The sequence below is a fragment of the Mustela nivalis genome (genome assembly GCF_964662115.1).
Source record: "Mustela nivalis genome assembly, chromosome: 17".
NCBI lineage: Eukaryota > Metazoa > Chordata > Mammalia > Carnivora > Mustelidae > Mustela > Mustela nivalis.
Window position 1 is genome coordinate 17191028 of NC_139036.1, and position 20555 is coordinate 17211582.

Here is a 20555-nt window from a genome sequence, read left to right on the forward strand (position 1 = left end):
TGCTTCCTCCTCTCTGCCTACTTGTGATTTCTCTCTGTCAAATAAATAAATAAAATCTTTTTAAAAAAATGGTTATGATGGCAAATTTTATGTTATGTGTATTTGATCACAATAGACACAATTTTAAAAATGATACTCAAACATCCAGCTAGCTATTTGGGAAAGGTCCATACTTCATTAGATTTCCAGTAGTTTTATTTTATTATTTTTTTTAAAGATTTTATTTATTTATTTGACAGACAGAGATCACAGTAGGCAGAGAGGCAGGCAGAGAGAGGGGAAGGGAAGGAAGCAGGCCCCTGCCGAGCAGAGAGCCCAATGCGGGACTCGATCCCAGGACCCCGACATCATGACCTGAGCAGAAGGCAGCGGCTTAACCCACTGAGCCACCCAGGCGCCCCAGATTTCCAGTATTTTTAATACAATGGTGAATATTTAAAGAATTAACACCGGGCTGCCTGGCTGGCACAGTTGGAGAAACATGTGACTCTTGATCTTGGGGTTGTGAGTTCAAACCCCACACTGGTTATAAAGATCACTTGAAAATAAAATATTTTTTAAAAATTTAAAAATTAAAAAAAATAATAAGAATTAGCACAAATTTTTCTTAAGCTCTTCCAAAACATCAAAGAAGAGGAAGCACTTCCAAACTCATTTTGTGCAACCAACAATAACCTGACAGCAAAACCAGACAAAGACAGGGGCACCTGGGTGGCTCAGTCGTTGAGCATCTGCTTTTGGCTCAGGGCAAGATCCCAGGATCCAGGGTTCAAGTCCCACATTGGGCTCCCAGCTCAACATGGAACCTGCTTCTCCCTCCCCTCCCTGTTCATGCTCTCTCTCACCACCTCTGTCTCTCTTTCAAATAAATAAATAAAATTATAAAAAGAAAAACAAACAAACAAAAAAAACCCAAAGACATTACCAGAAAAGGAAACTACAGATCAATGTCTCTTATAAACACTGATGTAGAAACAACAGATCCTTAACAAAACACTAGCGAGCTGAATTCAAAAGCATATTAAAATGATTATACAAGTATATTATACCAAGTGGGTCTACTCTCTTGGAATGTTAAGAATAGTTTACCATATGAAACTCAATTAATATATCACATCAATAGAATAAATGGAAAAAACACATCATTTTAACTGACACAGGAAAAGTACCTAGCAAAGTTTGGCATCTTTTAAAAAAATTTTTCTAGTTATTTTTATTAACATATAATGTATTATTTGCCCCAGGGGTACAGGTCTGTGAATCATCAGGCTTACACGTTTCACAGCACTCACCATAGCACATACCCTCCCCAATGTCTATAACCCAACCACCCTATCCCAACCCCCCCACCCCCCACCAACCCTCAATTTGTTTTGTGAGATTCAGAGTCTCTTATGGTTTGTCTTCCTCCAGATACCATTTTGTTTCATTTTTACCTTCCCTACCCCCACAACCCCCCACCGTCTCTCAAATTCCTCATATCAGAGAGATCATAAAATAATCGTCTTTCTCTGACTTATTTTGCTTAGCGTAATACCTTCTAGTTTCATCCACGTCATTGCAAATGGCAAGATTTCATTTCTTTTGATGGCTGCATGGTATTCCATTGTATATATATATACCACATCTTCTTTATCCATTGATCTGTTGATGGACATCTAGGTTCTTTCCATAGTTTGGTTATTGTAGACATTGCTGCTATAAACATTAGGGTGCACGTTCCCCTTCGGATCACTACATTTGTATCTTTGGGGTAAATACCCAGTAGTGGGATTGCTGGGTCATAGGGTAGCTCTATTTTCAACTTTTTTGAGGAACCTCCATACTGTTTTCCAGAGCGGCTGCACCGGCATGCATTTCCACCAACGGCTGGCACTCTTTCTGGAAAAAACACTCTGCAAACCAGAAATAGAAGGAAATTATCAACTTACAAAAAGCCCATAGCTAATGTCATACTCAGTGGTAAAAGACCAAATGCTTTTCTTAAGGATTAACAAGACAAAAATGCCTGCTTTTGCCACTTCTGTTCAACTTAATCTAGAAGTTCTAACCAGAACAATTAAGCAAGATTAAGAAATAAAAGGCATTCAAACTGGAAAGAAGTAAAATGAGTTATATTGACTGATAACATGATATTATATGTAGAAACCCTAAAGATCCACCAAAGAACTGTTAGAATGAATTTTAAAAATTGGCAAAGTTTCAGGATGCAAAATTAACATACAAAAATCAGTTGCATTTGTATACACTAAAAATGAGCAAAAGAAAACAATTACATTTACAATGGGAACAAAAAGAATAAAATACTTAATAATAAATGTAACCAAGTAGGCTGCATTCATTTGTTAGGGCTCCTATAACAACAAAACAACAACAACAACAAACACAGACCAGGTAGCTTAAATGACAAAGACTTATTTTATCACAATATGGGAGACTAGAAGTCCAAGATCAAAGTGCTGGGAGATTCTGTTTCTTCTGAGGCCTCTGTCTTTGGCTCACAGATGGCTCCCTTTTTGCTGTGTCCTCATATGGTTGTTCTTCTGTCTGCATTGTGTGTGACCTTAATCTCTTCACCTTATAAGGATACCAGACATACTGGACTAGACTTCACACTAACAACTTGACTTGGCACGGGCCTTTTAGAATTCATTCAGTTTGGTAACAGTGAACTCTTCCAATTTCAAGACATATCATTCTCAGCTTTAGGAAATTTTCTTCCATTATTCCTTTTTTTCCTCCATTATTCTTTTCTGTGTTTTTACCTTCCAGAATTCCTACTAAACAGAGATGGATCTTCTGGATATATCTTCTAAATCTCTTTTATCCCATATTATCCAACATTGGTTTTCCCCTCCAAGCTGTCATTTGGTTCTTTTTTTTTTTTTTTTAAGACTTTCATTTATTGATTTGACAGAGAGAGAGAGAGAGCCCACAAGCAGGTAGAGCAGCAAGCAGAGGGAGAGGGAGAAGCAGGCTCCCCGTTGAGCTGAGAGCCCGATGTAGTACTTGATCCCAGGACCCTGGGACCAATGACTGAGCCACCCAGGTGCCCCCAATTTGTCATTTCTTATGTGAGTTTTAAGCTGTGGGGGTTTTGTTTTTTGTTGTTATTGTTGTTGTTTTTTTGTTTTTAAAGATTTTATTTATTTATTTGACAGGTAGAGATCACAAGTAAGCAGAGAGGCAGGCAGAGAGAGAGAGGTGGAAGCACGCTCCCTGCAGAGCAGAGAGCCCGATGCAGGGCTCGATCCCAGGAGCCTGGGATCACAACCTGAGCCGAAGGCAGAGGCTTTAACCCACTGAGCCACCCAGGTTCCCCTGTTGTTGTTTTTTTATTTTTTTTTAATTTTTTTTTTTAAGATTTTATTTATCAGAGAGAGGGGGGAGAGAGCGAGCACAGGCAGACAGAATGGCAGGCAGAGGCAGAGGGAGAAGCAGGCTCCCCGCTGAGCAAGGAGCCCGATGTGGGACTCAATCCCAGGACGCTGGGATCATGACCCGAGCCAAAGGCAGCTGCTTAACTAACTGAGCCACCCAGGCGTCCCTGTTGTTGTTTTTTAAAAGATTTTATTTTATTGGGGCACCTGGATGGCTCAGTTCTTAAGCGTCTGCCTTCAGCTCGGGTCATGATCCCGGCTGGGGTCCTGGGATCAAGCCTGGCATTGGGCTCCCTGCTCAGCAAAAAACCTGCTTGTCCCTCTCCCACTTTTTTTTTTTAAAGATATTTATTGGGGCACCTGGGTGGCTCAGTGGGTTAAGCCGCTGCCTTTGGCTCGGGTCATGATCTCATGGTCCTGGGATCGAGTCCCACATCGGGCTCCCTGCTCAGCGGTGAGCCTGCTTCCCTCTTTCTCTCTGCCTCCCTCTCTGTCCACTGTGATCTCTCTCTATCAAATAAGTAAATAAAATCTTAAAAAAAAAAAGATATTTATTTATTTATTTGACAGACAGAGATCACAAGTAGGCAGAGAACAGAGAGAGAGAGAGAAATATTTCATTGTGAAATACTTAAATGATGCAACAGAAAAAACATTTAAGGGCACCTGGGTGGCTCAGTGGGTTAAGCCTCTTCTTTCTGCTCGGCTAGTGTCATGATCCCAGGGTCCTGGAATCAAGTCCCTCTTTGGGCTCACTGCTCAGTGGGGAGCCTGCTTCCCCCTCTCTCCCTCTGCCTGCCTTTCTCTGTCTCCTTGTGATCTGTCAAATAAATAAATAAAATCTTAAAAAAAAAAAAGGAACACAAACCAAGTCTTCTTCTAGTCCTGTCTCCCAGTCATTAGTACTTCACTCCAGAACAAATCATTGGCATCAGTTTCTTCCTTTCACAGGTATCCAGGAGGATTGGATGTTTTGGAATTTAAAATGTATATTGCCAAACGAGCCTTGAAAAGGCAATTACACTAGCTATGATAAATTGCAATTGGCCATAGATTCTTTGCTGTTCCTTCTGCCCAGAGGTGAATTCTGCTTCCCCACTCCTTGCATTTAGTTTGGCCTAGGCCTTAAGCGCTATTAGTAGCTTACTTTCTCACTCTCTTGGAATGTTGTTACCATGTAAATAAACCCAGTCTATGCTACTGGATTGGAAGAAACTGTGAAGCAGAGACAAGCACTCCCAGCTTGGGTTTCCTAGACTAGGGGTTAGTGGACTTTTTCTGTAAAGGGCCACATGGTAAGTTTCAGCTTTGTGGGCTGTGTGGCCTCTGTTGCAACAACTCAACTCTGCTGTTGTGCTGTGAAAACAGCCATAAACAATTAGTAAATAAATAGGTGTGGCCAGATTTGGCCCAATGGGAGTAGTTAGGTGACCCTGACACTAGATCAGTCAGCCTGCCAGCTGCCAAGCATGTGAATAAGGTCATCTGGGACCACCCAACCCCCAGCTTAACCTCTGAAAAAAATGCAGAGAGATCAGTGAACCAGAATAACTGCCCAGTTGATGTACAGAATTGAGTGATAATTAATGTCATTGTTTTAAGCCACTAAGCTTTACGGTGGCTTGTTACACAGCAAAAGCTAACCAACACATTAACCTTTGCCATAATTGGACATTATCAATATATTTTTAAAATATTTCATTTACTTATTTGTCAGAGAGAGAAGAGAAAGAGAGCACAGGTGGGAGGAGCAGCAGGTAGAGGGAGAAGCAGGCTAGCCTCTGAACAGGGAGCCGGACGCAGGCCTCAATCCCAGGACCTGGAGCTCATGACTGGAGCTGAAGGCAGACGCTCAACCAACTGAGTCATCCAGGAATCCTTATCAACATTTTTTATTTTTATTAATATGATACGTTATAAACAGTAGTTACAGTTATTTAACTATGTCTTTCTACGATTACTTACGTATTTGAGCATTTTTCATATGTATTTATTGATTTACTATATATATTCTTTTGTGAATTTCTTTTTCATATCCATTGTTCATTTTAACATTGGATTATTGCTGATTTGACACTGTTTGAGAATGTATTTTGGATATTCTTTGTTACATATATTGCAAATATTTTCTTCTTGTTATCAATTATCTGTATACAGTATCTTTTATTATATTGAATTTTTTTTAAAGGTTTTTGTTTATTTATCTGACAGACAGAGATCCCAAGTAGGCAGAGAGGCAGGCAGAGGGAGTGGAGGAAGCAGGCTCCCTGTTGAGCAAAGAGCCCGATGCAGGACTTGATCCCAGGACCCTGGGATCATGACCCGAGCCGAAGGCAGAGGCTTAACCCCCTGAGCCACCCAGGCGCCCCTCCCTTATGGTTTTTGAGTTTTGCGTCTTTAGGAGACCCTCCCTATTCTTTTTTTTTTTTTTTTAAGATTTTATTTATTTATTTGACAGAGAGAAATCACAAATAGATGGAGAGGCAGGCAGAGAGAGAGAGAGAGGAAGAAGCAGGCTCCCTGCCGAGCAGAGAGCCCGATGCGGAACTCGATCCCAGGCTTAACCCCCTGAGCCACCCAGGCGCCCCGACCCTCCCTATTCTTTTTGTAAAAAACATTGTTCTACATTCTTCTAATACTTCTATAGTTGATTATGTTTTTATAATTGCTTTGTTTACTATCCATATGGGATTTATTTTATGTGTGGTATAATTTTTTTTCAACTGGAAAAATTAGCTATTCTTTCACATTTTGTTTTCCAGATATATTTGAAAATCATCTATAGGGGTGCCTGGGTGGCTCAGTGGGTTAAGCCTCTGCCTTCAGCTCGGGTCATGATCTCGGGGTCCTGAAATAGAGCCCCACATCGGGCTCTCTGCTCAGCAGGGAGCCTGCTTCCCCCTCTCTCTCTGCCTCTCTCTGCCTACTAGTGATTTCTCTCTGTCAAATAAATAAATAAATAAAATCTTAAAAAAAAAATCATCTATAGTTCCCTATAAAAATCTCTTGGTATTTCAGCTTTTATTCCTATTTGTGCCCTGTTTTTTCAGAGTATCCTCAAAATTTCCGGTCTGTCAATGCTGTTATTTCTGGAATAATTTGGAATTTATTGTTTTTGAAATTAATATATTCTGGCTCATGGGACTTGGAACAGGAAGGAGAGTAGTCAGATGTACATTTAGATCCAGTTCTTCCACCAGCTATTTATTTTTGAAGTTTACTTTTCAAGTCTTGAAAGCATTCAGCATTATTATTATTATTATTATTATTATTAAAATATTTATTTATTTACTCGAGAGAGACACAGAACATGTGCACGGTATGGGGTGGGAACAGAGAGAGAGGGAGAGAAACTTTAGCAGACTTCTGCACTGAGCGCAGAACCCAGCATGGGGCTCGATCCCAGGACCCTACTATCACAACCTGAGCTGAAAGCAAGAATTCGATGTTTAGCCAATTTTATCACCTAGGCCCACCACTATTTTTTTTTTTTAAAGATTTATTTATGGGATGCCTGGGTGGTTCAGTTGGTTGGACAGCTGTCTTCAGCTTGTGTCATGATCCCAGAGACCCAGGATCGAGTCCCGCATCGGGCTCCCAGCTCCACGGGGAGTCTGCTTCTCCCTCTGACCTTGTCCTTGCTCATACTCTCTCTCTCATTGTCTCTCTCTCTCAAATAAATAAATAAAATCTTAAAAAAAAAAAGATTTATTTATTAGGGTTCCTGGGAGGCTCAGTTAGTTAAGCATCCAATTATTTCATTTACTTTAGAGAGAAAGAGTGCATGTGTGGCATAGGCGGGTAGGGAGTCTAGGCAGAGAGAGGGAAAGAGAGACTCTCAAGTTTTACCTGCTGGGTGTGGAGTCCAATGCAGGGCTCAATCCCACCATCTCAGGACCATAACTCCAGCCAAAGTCAAGCATCGGATACTCAGCCAACTGAGGCACCCAGGCATCCTACAGCATTATGTATAAAAATGAAAAATAGGGGCGCCTGGGTGGCTCAGTGGGTTAAGGACTCTGCCTTCGGCTCAGGTAAATGATCTCAGGGTTCTGGAATCGAGCCCCACATTGGGCTCTCTGCCCAGCCTGTTTCCCGCCCCCCCTCTGCCTGCCTCTCTGCCTACTTGTGATCTGTCTCTCTCTATCAAATAAATAAATATTAATAATAAAGAAAAATATAAAGCATTATGGGAATAGTTTTCTCATTGATGTAAATGTAGGCTGAAAAACAGTGTATTGGGATTGGAGGACCTTTTGTGACTTCATTAAGATGGCCATTAGATCTCTGACATATTAACTTGGTCCCTAAGAAGGAATGGAGTACATTTACATAAGTAAGTCGTGATCTTCTGGGGTATAAGGAATTGGTACTCAATCATTACTCTCTAAGACAGGAAGTTAGACCTGTCTTAGACCTGTGGATGATGTCTGGCAGGCCATGGCCAAAGGTGAGCGGCAGCAGAGAGTAACAAGTTCTTTGAAATCATTAACTCCAGTGAGTTCAAGATGAATATCCTCAAGGTTGATTGTAGCCTAGGAGATGGCTGATGCTGAAAGCAGTTCTGGTAGCAACCATGCATCATTTCAGAATTAGCAGCATTACCCTCCAAATGCACAGAATCAATTTCCTACTACAAAGCAGCAGCAAAAACCGAAGGATGTAATTGAACTACTACTATACTATTGTTGATGGGATGTTGAAGTTTGACAGACTTTTATTTTTTTTTAATTTTATTTATTTATGGGTGCCTGGGTGGCTCAGTGGGTTAAAGCCTCTGCCTTCAGCTCAGGTCATGATCTCAGGGTCCTGGAATTGAGTCCCCCATTGGGCTCTCTGCTTATCAGGGAGCCTGCTTCCCCCATTCTCTCTCTCTTTTTAAAAAAGATTTATTTATTTATTTCAAATTAATAATTATTATTTCAAATAAATAAATAAAATCTTTTTTTAAAAGATTTTTAAAAAAAGATTTTATTTATTTATTTGACAGACAGAGATCACAAGTAGGCAGAGAGGCAGGCGGGGGGGGCGGGGAAAGCAGGCTCCCCGCTGAGCAGAGTGCCCTATGCAGGATTCCATCCCAGGACCCTGGGATCACGACCTTTAACCCACTGAGCCACCCAGGTGCCCATTGACAGACTTTTCTTACAAGATTAAATTCTTTGGGATTTAAAGGTAAATCAGAGAGATAAGCCATAAAGGCAGATGCTGAATATGTTATTAATATATTTTGTGGAGTCTCTAGACAATATTCATTTAATGTAAGAAATTTTTTTGAATGAGATGTACTTATCATTGTATCATAATTTCAGGAACAAGCTAATATATGTCCACTTACAGGGAAATTCGTTTTAAAAAATGTGGCACATCCATACAATGGAATACTATGCACCCATCACAAAGGATGGTATAGAAATATATTCATTGAGGTAGGACAACCTCTAAGACTTATATCTGAGAAAAATATATATAATGTTATTTCTATAAAAAAGTTCAGTTACCTATCCATATATATACCCATATATAATTTTTGTTTGTTTTGTTTTGTTTTGTTCTCATGTAGAGGTCTGGAAGTAAGGTTAACGAATTTTGGTAATTAGCTCTAGGTAGTGAGATTTGAGATAATTTTTGTTTTCTTTCTTATAGTCTCCTGTATTAGTTAAAATTTTTATAAATTTTCTATAATGAATATGTTTTGTCATTATGAAATAATTATTTACTTATTTTTATTTTTTATTTTATTTAATTAATTAATTTTTAAAAGATTTTATTTATTTGAGAGAGAGACAGTGAGTGAAAACATGAGCAAGGAGAAGGTCAGAGAGAGAAGCAGACTCCCCGTGGAGTTGGGAGCCCAATGTGGGACTCGATCCTGGGACTCCGGGATCATTACCTGAGCTGAAGGCAGTCGTCCAACCAACTGAGCCACCTAGGTGTCCCTTATTTTTATTTATTTTTTTTTAAAGATTCTGTTTATTTAGTTGACAGAGAGAGAGATCACAAGTAGGCAGTGAGGCAGGCAGAGGAAGAGGAGAAAGCAGGCTACGTACTGAGCAGAGATCCCAATGCAGGTCTCAATCCCAGGACCCTGAGATCATGACCTAAGCCGAAGGCAGCCACTTAACCCACTGAGCTACCCAGGTGCCCCATGAAATAATTTTTATAAAAATGGAAACTGACCAAAGGAATTATAAGGAATAATAATAGTAATAATACTAATTACAGCTTACTATGTGCCGGAAACTGTGCTGTTTTATATGTATTGCCTGATTTACAACAACCTATGAGATTACAACAACCCTATGAGATTACTAACCTGTTTGACAATATTGAACAAACCCAGACTTAAATAGTTTAAGTAAATTGTTCATCATCACAAGGTTAATATTGTGGTTGGGGGCAAGACTAAAGCCAAAATTCCCTGGTTACAGAGCTAGGATCTCTTCGGTTTGACTCACAGGGGAGTTGGATCTCTGTTTGGAGCTAATAAATTCACTGGCATCTAAAATATAATCCACTTACAACCCTACAGTCATACCTCCAGTGCCGTTTTCTCTTTTACATTTCCAGAAGCTAACACTAAATACTATAAAAATAACAAGTACGAAAGTCACTACTAACCAAAGACAAAAATCTTTCTGTGGTGTTCTGTTCATTGGTAGATGCAGTGAACCAGGGCTTGCAGTATTGTAGTATATCATGGCATAGTGCCATCCTCTTGAACCTGGACTAGCCAGCCCTTTGAGTTGCTTTAACAGATGTAACTGAGTGAATAATGAAAACACCAGTTCTGGGCCTAAGCCTTAAGAAAGCCTAGCAGCTTACACTTTTGCCCTTTTGGGAGCCCTGAGGTAACACATAAGAAGTGTGGCTACTCTGCTGGAGAAATTATATGGAAAGATCACAAAAAGAGGGAGAGAATTTAAGACTACAGGGAGAGGGGAGCCCAGCCACTCAAGTTGAACCAGCCACTCCCTGATGCTACCATCAGCAGCAAGTATGGAACAAGAATGGTTGTGATGAGGGAGCAGGAGGCTGGCTGAGGACAGGGCAAAAGCTGGCACCTTGCACACCCCTCTCCACCTGCTCCCCTCCGTAATATGTGTAGCATTCCTCAGGCAACCCTGACTGCCATAAAACGATAAAATAGTTAACTTGCAGAGATCACAATCCTGCAGAACGGGAATCTCCCTTGCTCTACAGATGTCCTAGAGATCTAAACAGGGAGGTTACCTCATCAATAGCACAAATTTCCAGAGGCAAATAACTCTCAGTTCCTGAAGCCCTAATGTCTCCCTCCCCACTATAAACTGGAGGAGGCTGAGGTAGAAGGGAATGTAAATGATAGCAGGATCATAACCCCCCCACCCAAGAATCTCCCTTCCCTTCACACCCCCCCAACGGCAAGGTATATAACCTGCCATTCCTCACAATCTGGGGCAGCAGCTCTTCCTGCCCACGGGTCCTGTCCCCGTGCTTTAATAAATCACCATCTTGCACCAAAGATGTCTCAAGAATTCTTTCTTGGTCATCGGCTCCGGACCTCAGCCCACCAAACCGCACCTAGGTTCTAGAACTTCATATGTTGGGCTAATTCCAACCCAGACTACAGAACAGTGAGCAAATAAAGCAGCTGTTGTCTTAAAACTATTCATTTTAGAGTGGTTTGTTACACAATAGATAATGAGAACACCTCCTTGCTTTTACTTGGTACACTTTGTTGTACATAAAACTTAAATCTTCATTTCTTACACTTTATCTCTCAAGTTTATGGCTATGCTTTGCCAGAAGCTTTCGCATTAATTACTAGCACACAGGCAAGCTTTGACGGAGTTACTAGGTGGGGGTCCAGAGGCTGACTTTAGTTCCAGCCTTAGCTGTATGCCTTTTGAAAGTGACTTCCCTTTTTGTCTCAATCGTGAAATGAGACTAATGCTTACTCTACTTACTAGAGAGTAAAAATTAGTATAACCGGAGTTGAAAAGAAAAACGCAAAGCATTCGATAGAGATTCCAGCTCAAGAGGCAGGCGAGGAAACACAAAGAACATGGATTTGATGTCATCTGGGTATAAGATCTTGAACAAATGACTTAATATTTCTGATCCCCAGTTTTTCGCGCAGTAAATGAGATCATTCCTTCTCATATCTGTAATGATTAAATGAGACAATACATGAAGCAAGAGACCTGTTGCAGAATAAATGCTAACTGCCCGCTGGCCATCAAATCCTAAAGCTCCCCGCCCCCTCCTTCCGCCCTCCTCATAGTCCCGCCTAACCGCAGTGGGATTTAGTTAAGTCTAAAGTGGGACCCAGAAAGCTACATTGTCATTTAAAAAAATCTACATTACAAAACAAATTCCCAAACAGATTCTAATGCAGGTAGCCCTCACGCAAAAGACTCCACTTGCTACCACGCCCCTTCCTTGTGTCGGGAGCTGAGAATTCCAGGTCTCGCGATGGTTTTTCTTTCTTAAGGTTCTGCTACAGGTCGCGCGAGAGTGGTTCGTCCAATCACGAGGCTGGATGCTTGCCCAACATGGCGGCGCGCTAGGAGCGTAACATCTGCGTTTCTAGGTGCTTCGCTCTGCGGGTGGTTTAAGACTCTGAAGTTGTAGAGGCCTACGCCAGATCGGTCATTTGGAAGAAACTTTTGAGTTCAGATGTGAGTCATTCTGTATTTCTCGGGCGGGTTGAGAGGTCATTTAACATATATGGCCCAAGTTCCATATTCTTGGGTTCGGGGCTGGTGAGTGTCTGATTTGGGGCCTAGGGAGACATACCTGATGGGTGGATGGTTTTGTTTCTATGTGTGTGCGTGCATGTTGCGCGCGCGGGTTCTGGACCGGTGAGGTGCCGACTTGGGGTCTAGGGAGAGAGACCACATGAATGAGTGAATAAGTTGGGATGGGTGGGTGTGTGTGCGCGATTGAGCACGTGGAGGAGGTTAATGGTGGGATGGATGGGAGGAGTTGGCGCCTAGAATGGAGACTAGGATTGAAGTACAAAAGACCCTAGAGGCTGAGGAGGTTTAGAGAGATGTGAAACTGAGGCAGGAAGACTGAGTCGATAAAATGAGCGTATGGGATGAGTGGAGGAGAAATGCCTGTGGCTGAACTAGAGGAAAAAGTAGAATTTATGAAGGAAGGCGACGAGAAAAAACAGACTGGAGTTGAACTGAGAGAGATCGATACAGAAGAAAATCGAAGTTAGAATCGGAAATTAGAATTCGAAGAGGAATTTAGATTCTTTTGAGTGTTCAGGTAAATGGTAGTTAAGAGTGGGAGAAACCAAGGAAAGAGTAGCATGGAGATGGCAAAGATCAAAGAAAGCCGAGGCGTCAGCTTCAAGGGTGTACTGCTTTGGCTTTCTGAATCGACTCGGGTAACCCAGAAGAAAAAGGTCCAGCCCTGAGTAGGGCTGCCTTTTTGAGTGCCAAGATGACTGTTTACAAAAAAATGAGAGTGCTGTGTTTCAGTGGCTTCGGACAGTGAAAAGAGTTCCATCATGTTTTCAGTCAACAAATAACTTATGAGTGCTTACTCTCCCAGGCCCTGATATAGGCACTGGGATATCGCAGTGAACAAGACGGACAAATATTTTCCCTTATGAAGCTTATTGGCAGGGCAGATTTTAAAGAATAAGTAAATACTGTATGTGAAATGTCAGATGCGTAAGTTCCGCGTTGAAGACTGAAAGTATTAAGGGGAGAGGAGTGTGTTCACTCACTCACTGCACATTTAAGTGTTCACTCCACTAAAGGTATCAGGGTCACCTGACTGGCTTGGTCCTTACAGCATGCTATTCTTTTTTTTTTTTTTTTAAGATTTTTTATTTATTTATTTGACAGAGAAAGATCACAAGTAGATGGAGAGGAAGGCAGGCAGAGAGAGAGAGGGAAGCAGGCTCCCCGCTGAGCAGAGAGCCTGATGCGGGACTCGATCCCAGGACCCTGAGATCATGACCTGAGCTGAAGGCAGCGGTTTAACCCACTGAGCCACCCAGGTTCCCCTACAGCATGCTATTCTTGATCTCGGGGTAGAGAGTTCAAACCCCACCTTAGATGTGGAGCCCACTTAAAAAAAAAAAAAAAAAAGAGAGAAGGGAAAGGCAGTGAGAAGGTGAGGTTTTATCAAAGGCCTGAACAAGGCAAGGATACCTAGTATGTATGTATTTCTGGGGGAAGAGCAGTCCATTCAGACCAACCCAAAAATCCAAGGAGACTAATGTGGCTACATAAGAATGAGCCAAGAAGAGAAAAGTAGATTAGGCTAGAGCGAAGGGGGAGTGACAGGGTTAATGCCAGGTAAGACTTTGAAACTCGATTAAATTTTGAGAAATAGGATAGATTTGGCTACCGTTCCATTGCCTTCATTAGGAGGTTAGCAAAAAAGTGGTTTTATTGATTCTTTATCAGAAAGGTTGATTAATGTAAGATATAAATTAAATCTGCCATATCTGTAATTTAATTTGTTCCACATATGTTCAAAGTGTCATGTATGTACACTGATGTTAACTATGCAGTCTTCAGAATCTTTTTTTTTTTTTTTTAAGATTTTATTTATGTGTTTGACAGAAAGAGATCACAAGCAGGCAGAGAGGCAGGCAGAGAGAGGAGGAAGCAGGCTCCCCACTGAGCAGAGAGCCAGATGTGGGGCTCAATCCCAGGATCCTGGGATCATGACCTGAGCCGAAGGCAGAGAGGCTTTAACCCACTGAGCCACCCAGGCGCCCCCAGTCTTCAGAATCTTAATGTGTTGCAGAGCCGTAACATACCAGTGTCTTTTGAAATTACTGTTGGAATACTTTTTTTTTTCCGTTGCTAGCCAGAATCACAAGAAAGGAAAACATTTTTCTTTTAAACTTTTTTTCTTTTCTTCTCTCTCTCTCTCTCTTTTTAAGATTCTTTAATCTCTAAGCCCCAGCGTGGGGCTTAAATTTAAAATCCTGAAATCAAGAGTTGCCTGCTCTGTTGACTGAGCCAGCCAGGCACACCTTTTTCATCTTTTTAATGGGGACTGATTCTTGTCCTAATTTTATGCTCCCCTCTTTTTTGAGTCTGTAAAGGATATGTTAGGAAATTGCAACTTGTACATAGTGAGTTTCTGTGATAACGTTAAAGCAAACGGTGGTAGTTTAGTATGCTAAAAAACTTCCAGTTGACTATTAATTCCCCTAAATTCTGAATTATTCACTCAACAAGTATTTATTGTTTGTCAGTTGCTGGAGGAATACAGTGAAGAATTAGATGGATGTGATTGCAGCCTGGGTGGTGGGGTGGAGGTCGGAACAGACAAATGTAAAGAACTTTGAGGGAAAGCATAGAATGCTTTGAAAGTATATAGAGTGGGCGTCTGATTGGATATGTGGTGTCATAGAAAGCCTACCTGAGAAAATGATGCTTAGAGTATGATTTGAAGGACTAGTGCTCCTTCACAAGGAGAAAGGATGTTAGGCGGGTGAATCGGGGATTAGGGAAGGAAAACTTTCCTGAAGAAGAGACACTTGAACTGAGTAAGGATGAATAGGAATTCATCAGGTGAAGGAAGAGGAGGAGGAAAGAACATTAGAGACAAAGGAAATAAACTGGAAAGACCTGCTTGCCAGAGTGGAGGGACAGAAAGAACAACATGAGGTGTGACTTAACCTGATGCTGAAAAATAGGTAAGGCCACATCATGCTGGGCTTTATATGTATGCTGAAGTAATGACTTTTTTTTTTTTTTTTTTTAAGATTTTAATTTGTTTATTTGACAGGCAGGGATCACAAGTAGGCAGCAAGGCAGGCAGAGAGAGAGAGAGAGGGGGAAGCAGGCTCCCTGCCCTGAGCACAGAGCCTGATGCGAAGCTGGATCCCAGGACCCCGGGGTCATGACCTGAGCCGAAGGCAGAGGCTTAACCCACTCAGCCACCCCGCTGCCCCATGGTTTTTTTTTGTTGTTTTTTGTTTTCCATGGTTTTTGTTTTTAATCCTAAATAAAGTTTTGAGCAAGTGGGCACAGGAGAAGGAAGACATAGTGAGATTTGTGTTTAGGAGATGATCTCTGCAAGGTGGAAAAAGGAAATCTTAAGAGAGAAGAGTGGATTCAGGGCGACCAAGCAGGAGACTGTTCTAAATCTAGGTGACTTTCACTGGGCTGATATTGGTGGAGATAGGGAAAAATACGTGGATTTGAGAGGTATTTAGCAGGTAAATTTTACATGACTGTTGATTTCTTGGGCTATGAGAGGGGTATACAACTATCAGGTGATACGTAGGAGTCTGGTTTACATAATACTGTTTAGATGAATGCACCTCGTGAAAAACAGTGGGAAATACAGAATGATATAACAAAGAAAATACAAATCACTTACTACCCAGAGATATGCACTAAAATAATTTTTAAGATTACCAACTGCATAATTTACTAAGCCATGACGATCAGGACACCTGGGTGGCTCTGTTGGTTGGGTGTCTACCTTCGGCTTGGGTGGTGATCTTGGGAGTCCCTGGATGGAACCAGGCACACTGCTCAGCAGAGAGCCTGCTTCTCTCTCTGCCCTTCGCCCAGCTTGTGCTTTCTCTCATGCTCTCGCTCTTTCTGTCGCAAGTGGATAAATCTTAAAACACTACAATCGATGGTTTTTCTTCAGTTTCGTATCTTGCTATAAATGTGTTAATTTTTTTCTTTTTTAATCTGGAAGAAGACAAAATTGTTTTCATTTGGTGTTTTTTTTTTTAAGATTTTATTTATTTATTTGACAGAGAGAAATCACAAGTAGATGGAGAGGCAGGCAGAGAGAGAGAGGGAAGCAGGCTCCCTGCTGAGCAGAGAGCCCGATGCGGGGCTCGATCCCAGGACGCTGGGATCACGACCCGAGCCGAAGGCAGCGGCTTAACCCACCGAGCCACCCAAGCGCCCCATGTTTTCATTTGGTTTTAACTACCTCAGAATGAAAGACTGAAATTTATAAAATAGATATATGTATATATATATATATATTTTTTTTTTTTAAGTTTATTTATTTATTTATTTGAGAGACAGAATGTGAGAGTGGAGAGTTCAGAGGGAGAGCAGACTCACTGCCAAGCAGGGAGCTGGATATGGGACTTGATCCTGGGACTCCAGGATCATGACCTGAGCCAAAGGCAGTCGCTTAATCAACTGAGCCACCCAGGCGTCCCTAAAATAGGAGATATATTTTGAAACATTAGTGATTTAATGATGTGCTACCAAATAATCAGTCCATACGAGATCCTTGAAGAAACTAACCTCTGGGGACGCCTGGGTGGCTCAGTTGGTTGGGCAGCTGCCTTCGGCTCAGGTCATGATCCCAGCGTCCTGGGATCCGTCCCACATCGGGCTCCTTGCTCGGCGGGGAACCTGCTTCTCCCTCTGCCTCTGCCTGCCATTCTGTCTGTCTGTGTTTGCTCTCTCGCCCTCTCTCTCTGATAAATAAATAAAATCTTAAAAAAAGAAAAAACTAACCTCTGATTGGTAGTTCTTGGCTATAAATTATACTGCCTTCTGCCCTTTGGTACTTTATAAAGAAAGGTTTGCACTTTCCATGGTTTAAAAAAAAATGGTGTATATACTTTTGAAACTGATAAAATATACAGAACATAAAATTTATCATTTTAAGCATTAAAAAAAATTTTTTTTTAAGATTTTATTTTTTTGACAGGCAGAGATCACAAGTAGGCAGAGAGGCAGGCAGGGAAGGGGGGGAAGCAAGGAACCCCATGTGGGGCTCTATCCCAGACCCTGAGATCATGACCTGAACCGAAGGCAGAGGCTTTAACCCACTGAGCCACCCAAGTGTCCCCATTTTAAGCATTTTTAAAGTACTGTTTGCTGGCATTATGTACGTTCACACAGTTATATAACCATCACCACTCTCCATTTCTTAGAAGTTTTTCATCATCCTAAGCAGAATCCCATTAAATAATAACTCAACATTCCTACCTCTTCCTCAAACCCTGTTAACCTCTATTCTACTGTCTATGAATTTGCCTATTCTTGGTATCTCATCATGAGTGCGATAATACATTTGTCCTTTTGAATGTAGCTTATCTTTCTTAGCATAGTATTTTTAAGATTTATTCATGTTGTAGGGTGTATCAGAATTTTAATCCTTTTTATGCCTAAAGGACATTGGATTGTATGTGTGTATGTACTACATTTTCTTTATCCATTTATGGACACTTGGGGTTGTTTCTACCTTTTGGCTGTTGTGAATAATCCTGCTGTAAACATTGATGTGCAAATATCTGTTTGAATCCCTGCTTTCTGTTCTCTTGGGCATATACCTAGGAGTAGAATCGCTGGACCATATGATGGTAATTCTCTGTTTAACTTTTTTAAGAACTGCTGAACTGTTTTCCACAGCCATTGTATATTTTCCCACATGCAATGCTCCGATTTCCTAACATCCTCACCAGCACTTCTTTTTTTTTTTTTTTTTTAAAGATTTTATTTATTTATTTGAGAGAGAGACAGTGAGAGAGAACATGAGCGAGGAGGTCAGAGGGAGAAGCAGACTCCCCATGGAGCTGGGAGCCCGATGTGGGACTCGATCCCAGGACTCCAGGATCATGACCTGAGCTGAAGGCAGTCGTCCAACCAACTGAGCCACCCAGGCGCCCCCTCACCAGCACTTCTTAACTTTTTTTTTCTCTTTTAATAATAACCATCCTGCTGGGTATGAAATGATACTGTGGTTTTGATTTGCATTTCCCTAATGACTCATGGTGATGTTAAGCATATTTTCTTTAGCTTATTTGTTGTGTACATTTAAAAAATATAACTTCTACTTTCTCAGTTGATTGGCAAAAATATGTTGGCTGTAACTGTTGACTTGGCAACCACCACTTTTCCCCATTAATGTATTTTTTTGACTAAATATGCTGACTTTTTTCCTTTTTTTTTCTTTTTAAAGATGGCTCTGAGTAAATCAATGCATGCAAGAAATAGATACAAGGACAAACCTCCTGACTTTGCATATCTGGCAACCAAATACCCAGATTTTAAGCAGCATGTTCAGATAAATCTGAACGGAAGAGTAAGGTAGGTAACATGAAAAATTCTTTTTTTTAAAAAGACTGTATTTATTTATTTGACAGACAGAGATCACAGGTCTGCTCAGCAGGGAGCCTGATGCAAGGCTTGATCCCAGGACCCTGAGGTCGTGACCTGAACTGAAGGCAGAGGCTTAACCTACTAAGCCATCCAGGCACTCCAAAATGAAGAATTCTTAATACTGTATTCTAGTATAATCTGAGTGGACACAGGGTAGTGGAAAGCATACTGGACTGATAATAGAACTGAATGCTAATCGTAGACATTTCCTGAAATTTCTCATCTGATTTTGTACAAATCACTTAACCTGTCTGGGTTTCCTTTTTGTTTGTTTTGGGGGGGTTTGTGAGGAGTGGGAAGGAGAGGGAGAGAAAGAATCTTAAGCAGTCTCCATTGCTCTGCCAGGAGCCCTACTTGGGGCTTGATCTCACAACTCTCAGATTGTGGCCTGAGCCGAAATGAAAGAGTTGGGTAATTGACTGAGTGAGCCACCCAGGCACTCCTGGGTTTCATCTTTATAAATTATAAAATGAGAAGATTTGACCAAATACTTTTCAGTTTCTTTCTGACTTTATGAAACCTTGATGTCCAAATTATTGCTTACCCAGTAGGGATCCCAGAGTTAAGTGCAGAAACCTTGGGATTGTGCTCTAAAACATGGTGCTGGGGTGCTTGGGTGGCTCAGTTGGTTAAGTGTCTGCCTTCGTCATAGGTCATGATCGCAGGGTCTGGGGATTGAGCCCCATGTTGGGCTCCCTGCTCAGTAGGAAGCCTGCTTCTCCCTCTCCCATGCCTCCTGCTTGTGTTCCCTGCCTTGCTCTCTCTCTCTCTCTGTTAAATAAATAAATCTAAAAAAAAAAAAAATACCCCAAAAAACCGTGATGCTGATGTGGGCCTAGAGTTCTTATTTTATTTAGTATGTTTTAGTGAGGATTCTTTATTTTTAATTTATTTAAAAAGACTTTATTTATTTTTATTTATTTATTTATTTATTTATTTTTTTAGATTTTATTTATTTATTTGACAGAGAGAGATCACAAGTAGGCAGAGAGGCAGGCAGAGAGAGAGAGAGGAGGAAGCAGGCTCCCTGCCGAGCAGAGAGCCCGATGCGGGACTCGATCCCAGGACCCTGAGATCATGACCTGAGCCGAAGGCAGCGGCTTAACCCACTGAGCCACCCAGGCGCCCCAAGACTTTATTTATTTGACAGACAGCGATCACAAGTAGGCAGAGAGGCAGGCAGAGAGGGGGGGATGCAGGCTCCCTGCTGAGCAAAGAGCCCGATGTGGGGCTCGATCCCAGGACCCCGAGATCATGACCCAAGCCGAAGGCAGAGGCTTTAACCCACTGAGCCACCCAAGCGCCCCTTATTTTTAATTTTTATTTATTTTTTATTTAAAGTATTTAGTCCTTATTTTAAGTGTTTTTACTTTAATGTAGGTAAGAAAATAATAACCAGACATCAAAACTGATTTCATGGATACTATTACTTCAATGTTGATAAATTTATTTAAAAAAATTTTTTGTTTTAATTGGAGAGAGAATGAGAGCACAAGCTGGGGTGGAGGGGGCAGGTGGGGAGGAGCAGAGGCAGAGGGAAAAGCAAACTCCCCCCGCTGAGCAAAGAGTCCAGTGTGGGTTCCTTCCATCCCAGAACTCTGGGATCTTGACCTGAGCCGAAGGCAGCTGGTTAAATGTCCGACTCTTGATTTTCTCTCAAGTTACGATCTTAGTGTTTTATTTTATTTTATTAATTTTTTTTTTAAGATTTTATTTATTTATCAGAGAGAGAAGGGGGGAGAGAGCAAGCACAGGCAGGCAGAATGGTAGGCAGAGGCAGAGGGAGAAGCAGGCTCCCCGCTGAGCAAGGAGCCTGATGTGGGACTCGATCCCAGGACGCTGGGATCATGACCTGAGCTGAAGGCAGCTGCTTAACCAACTGAGCCACCCAGGTGTCCCGATCTTAGTGTTTTAAAATCAAGCCCCACATCAGGCTCTGTCCTCAGTGTGGAGTCAGCTTGTCTTTTTCCCTCTGCTCCTCCCGTGCTCACACATACTTTCTGTCTCTCTCTCTTTCAAATAAATAATTAAGTAAAATTTTTTTTTTTTTTTAAAGTTA

At 41.4% G+C, this 20555-nt stretch overlaps 1 protein-coding gene across 1 annotated transcript in view; it reads left to right on the top strand.

Moving 5' to 3' along the window:
- The first annotated feature begins 11890 nt into the window (after window positions 1–11890).
- METTL16 (methyltransferase 16, RNA N6-adenosine) overlaps window positions 11891–20555 on the top strand; it is an 80908-nt gene continuing 72243 nt past the window's right edge. Inside the window, exons 1-2 of the mRNA XM_082707129.1 lie at window positions 11891–12043; window positions 18297–18424. Coding sequence (XP_082563255.1) covers window positions 18297–18424 — 128 coding nt within the window. The 5' untranslated portion in view covers window positions 11891–12043. The remainder of the gene's footprint in view (window positions 12044–18296; window positions 18425–20555) is intronic.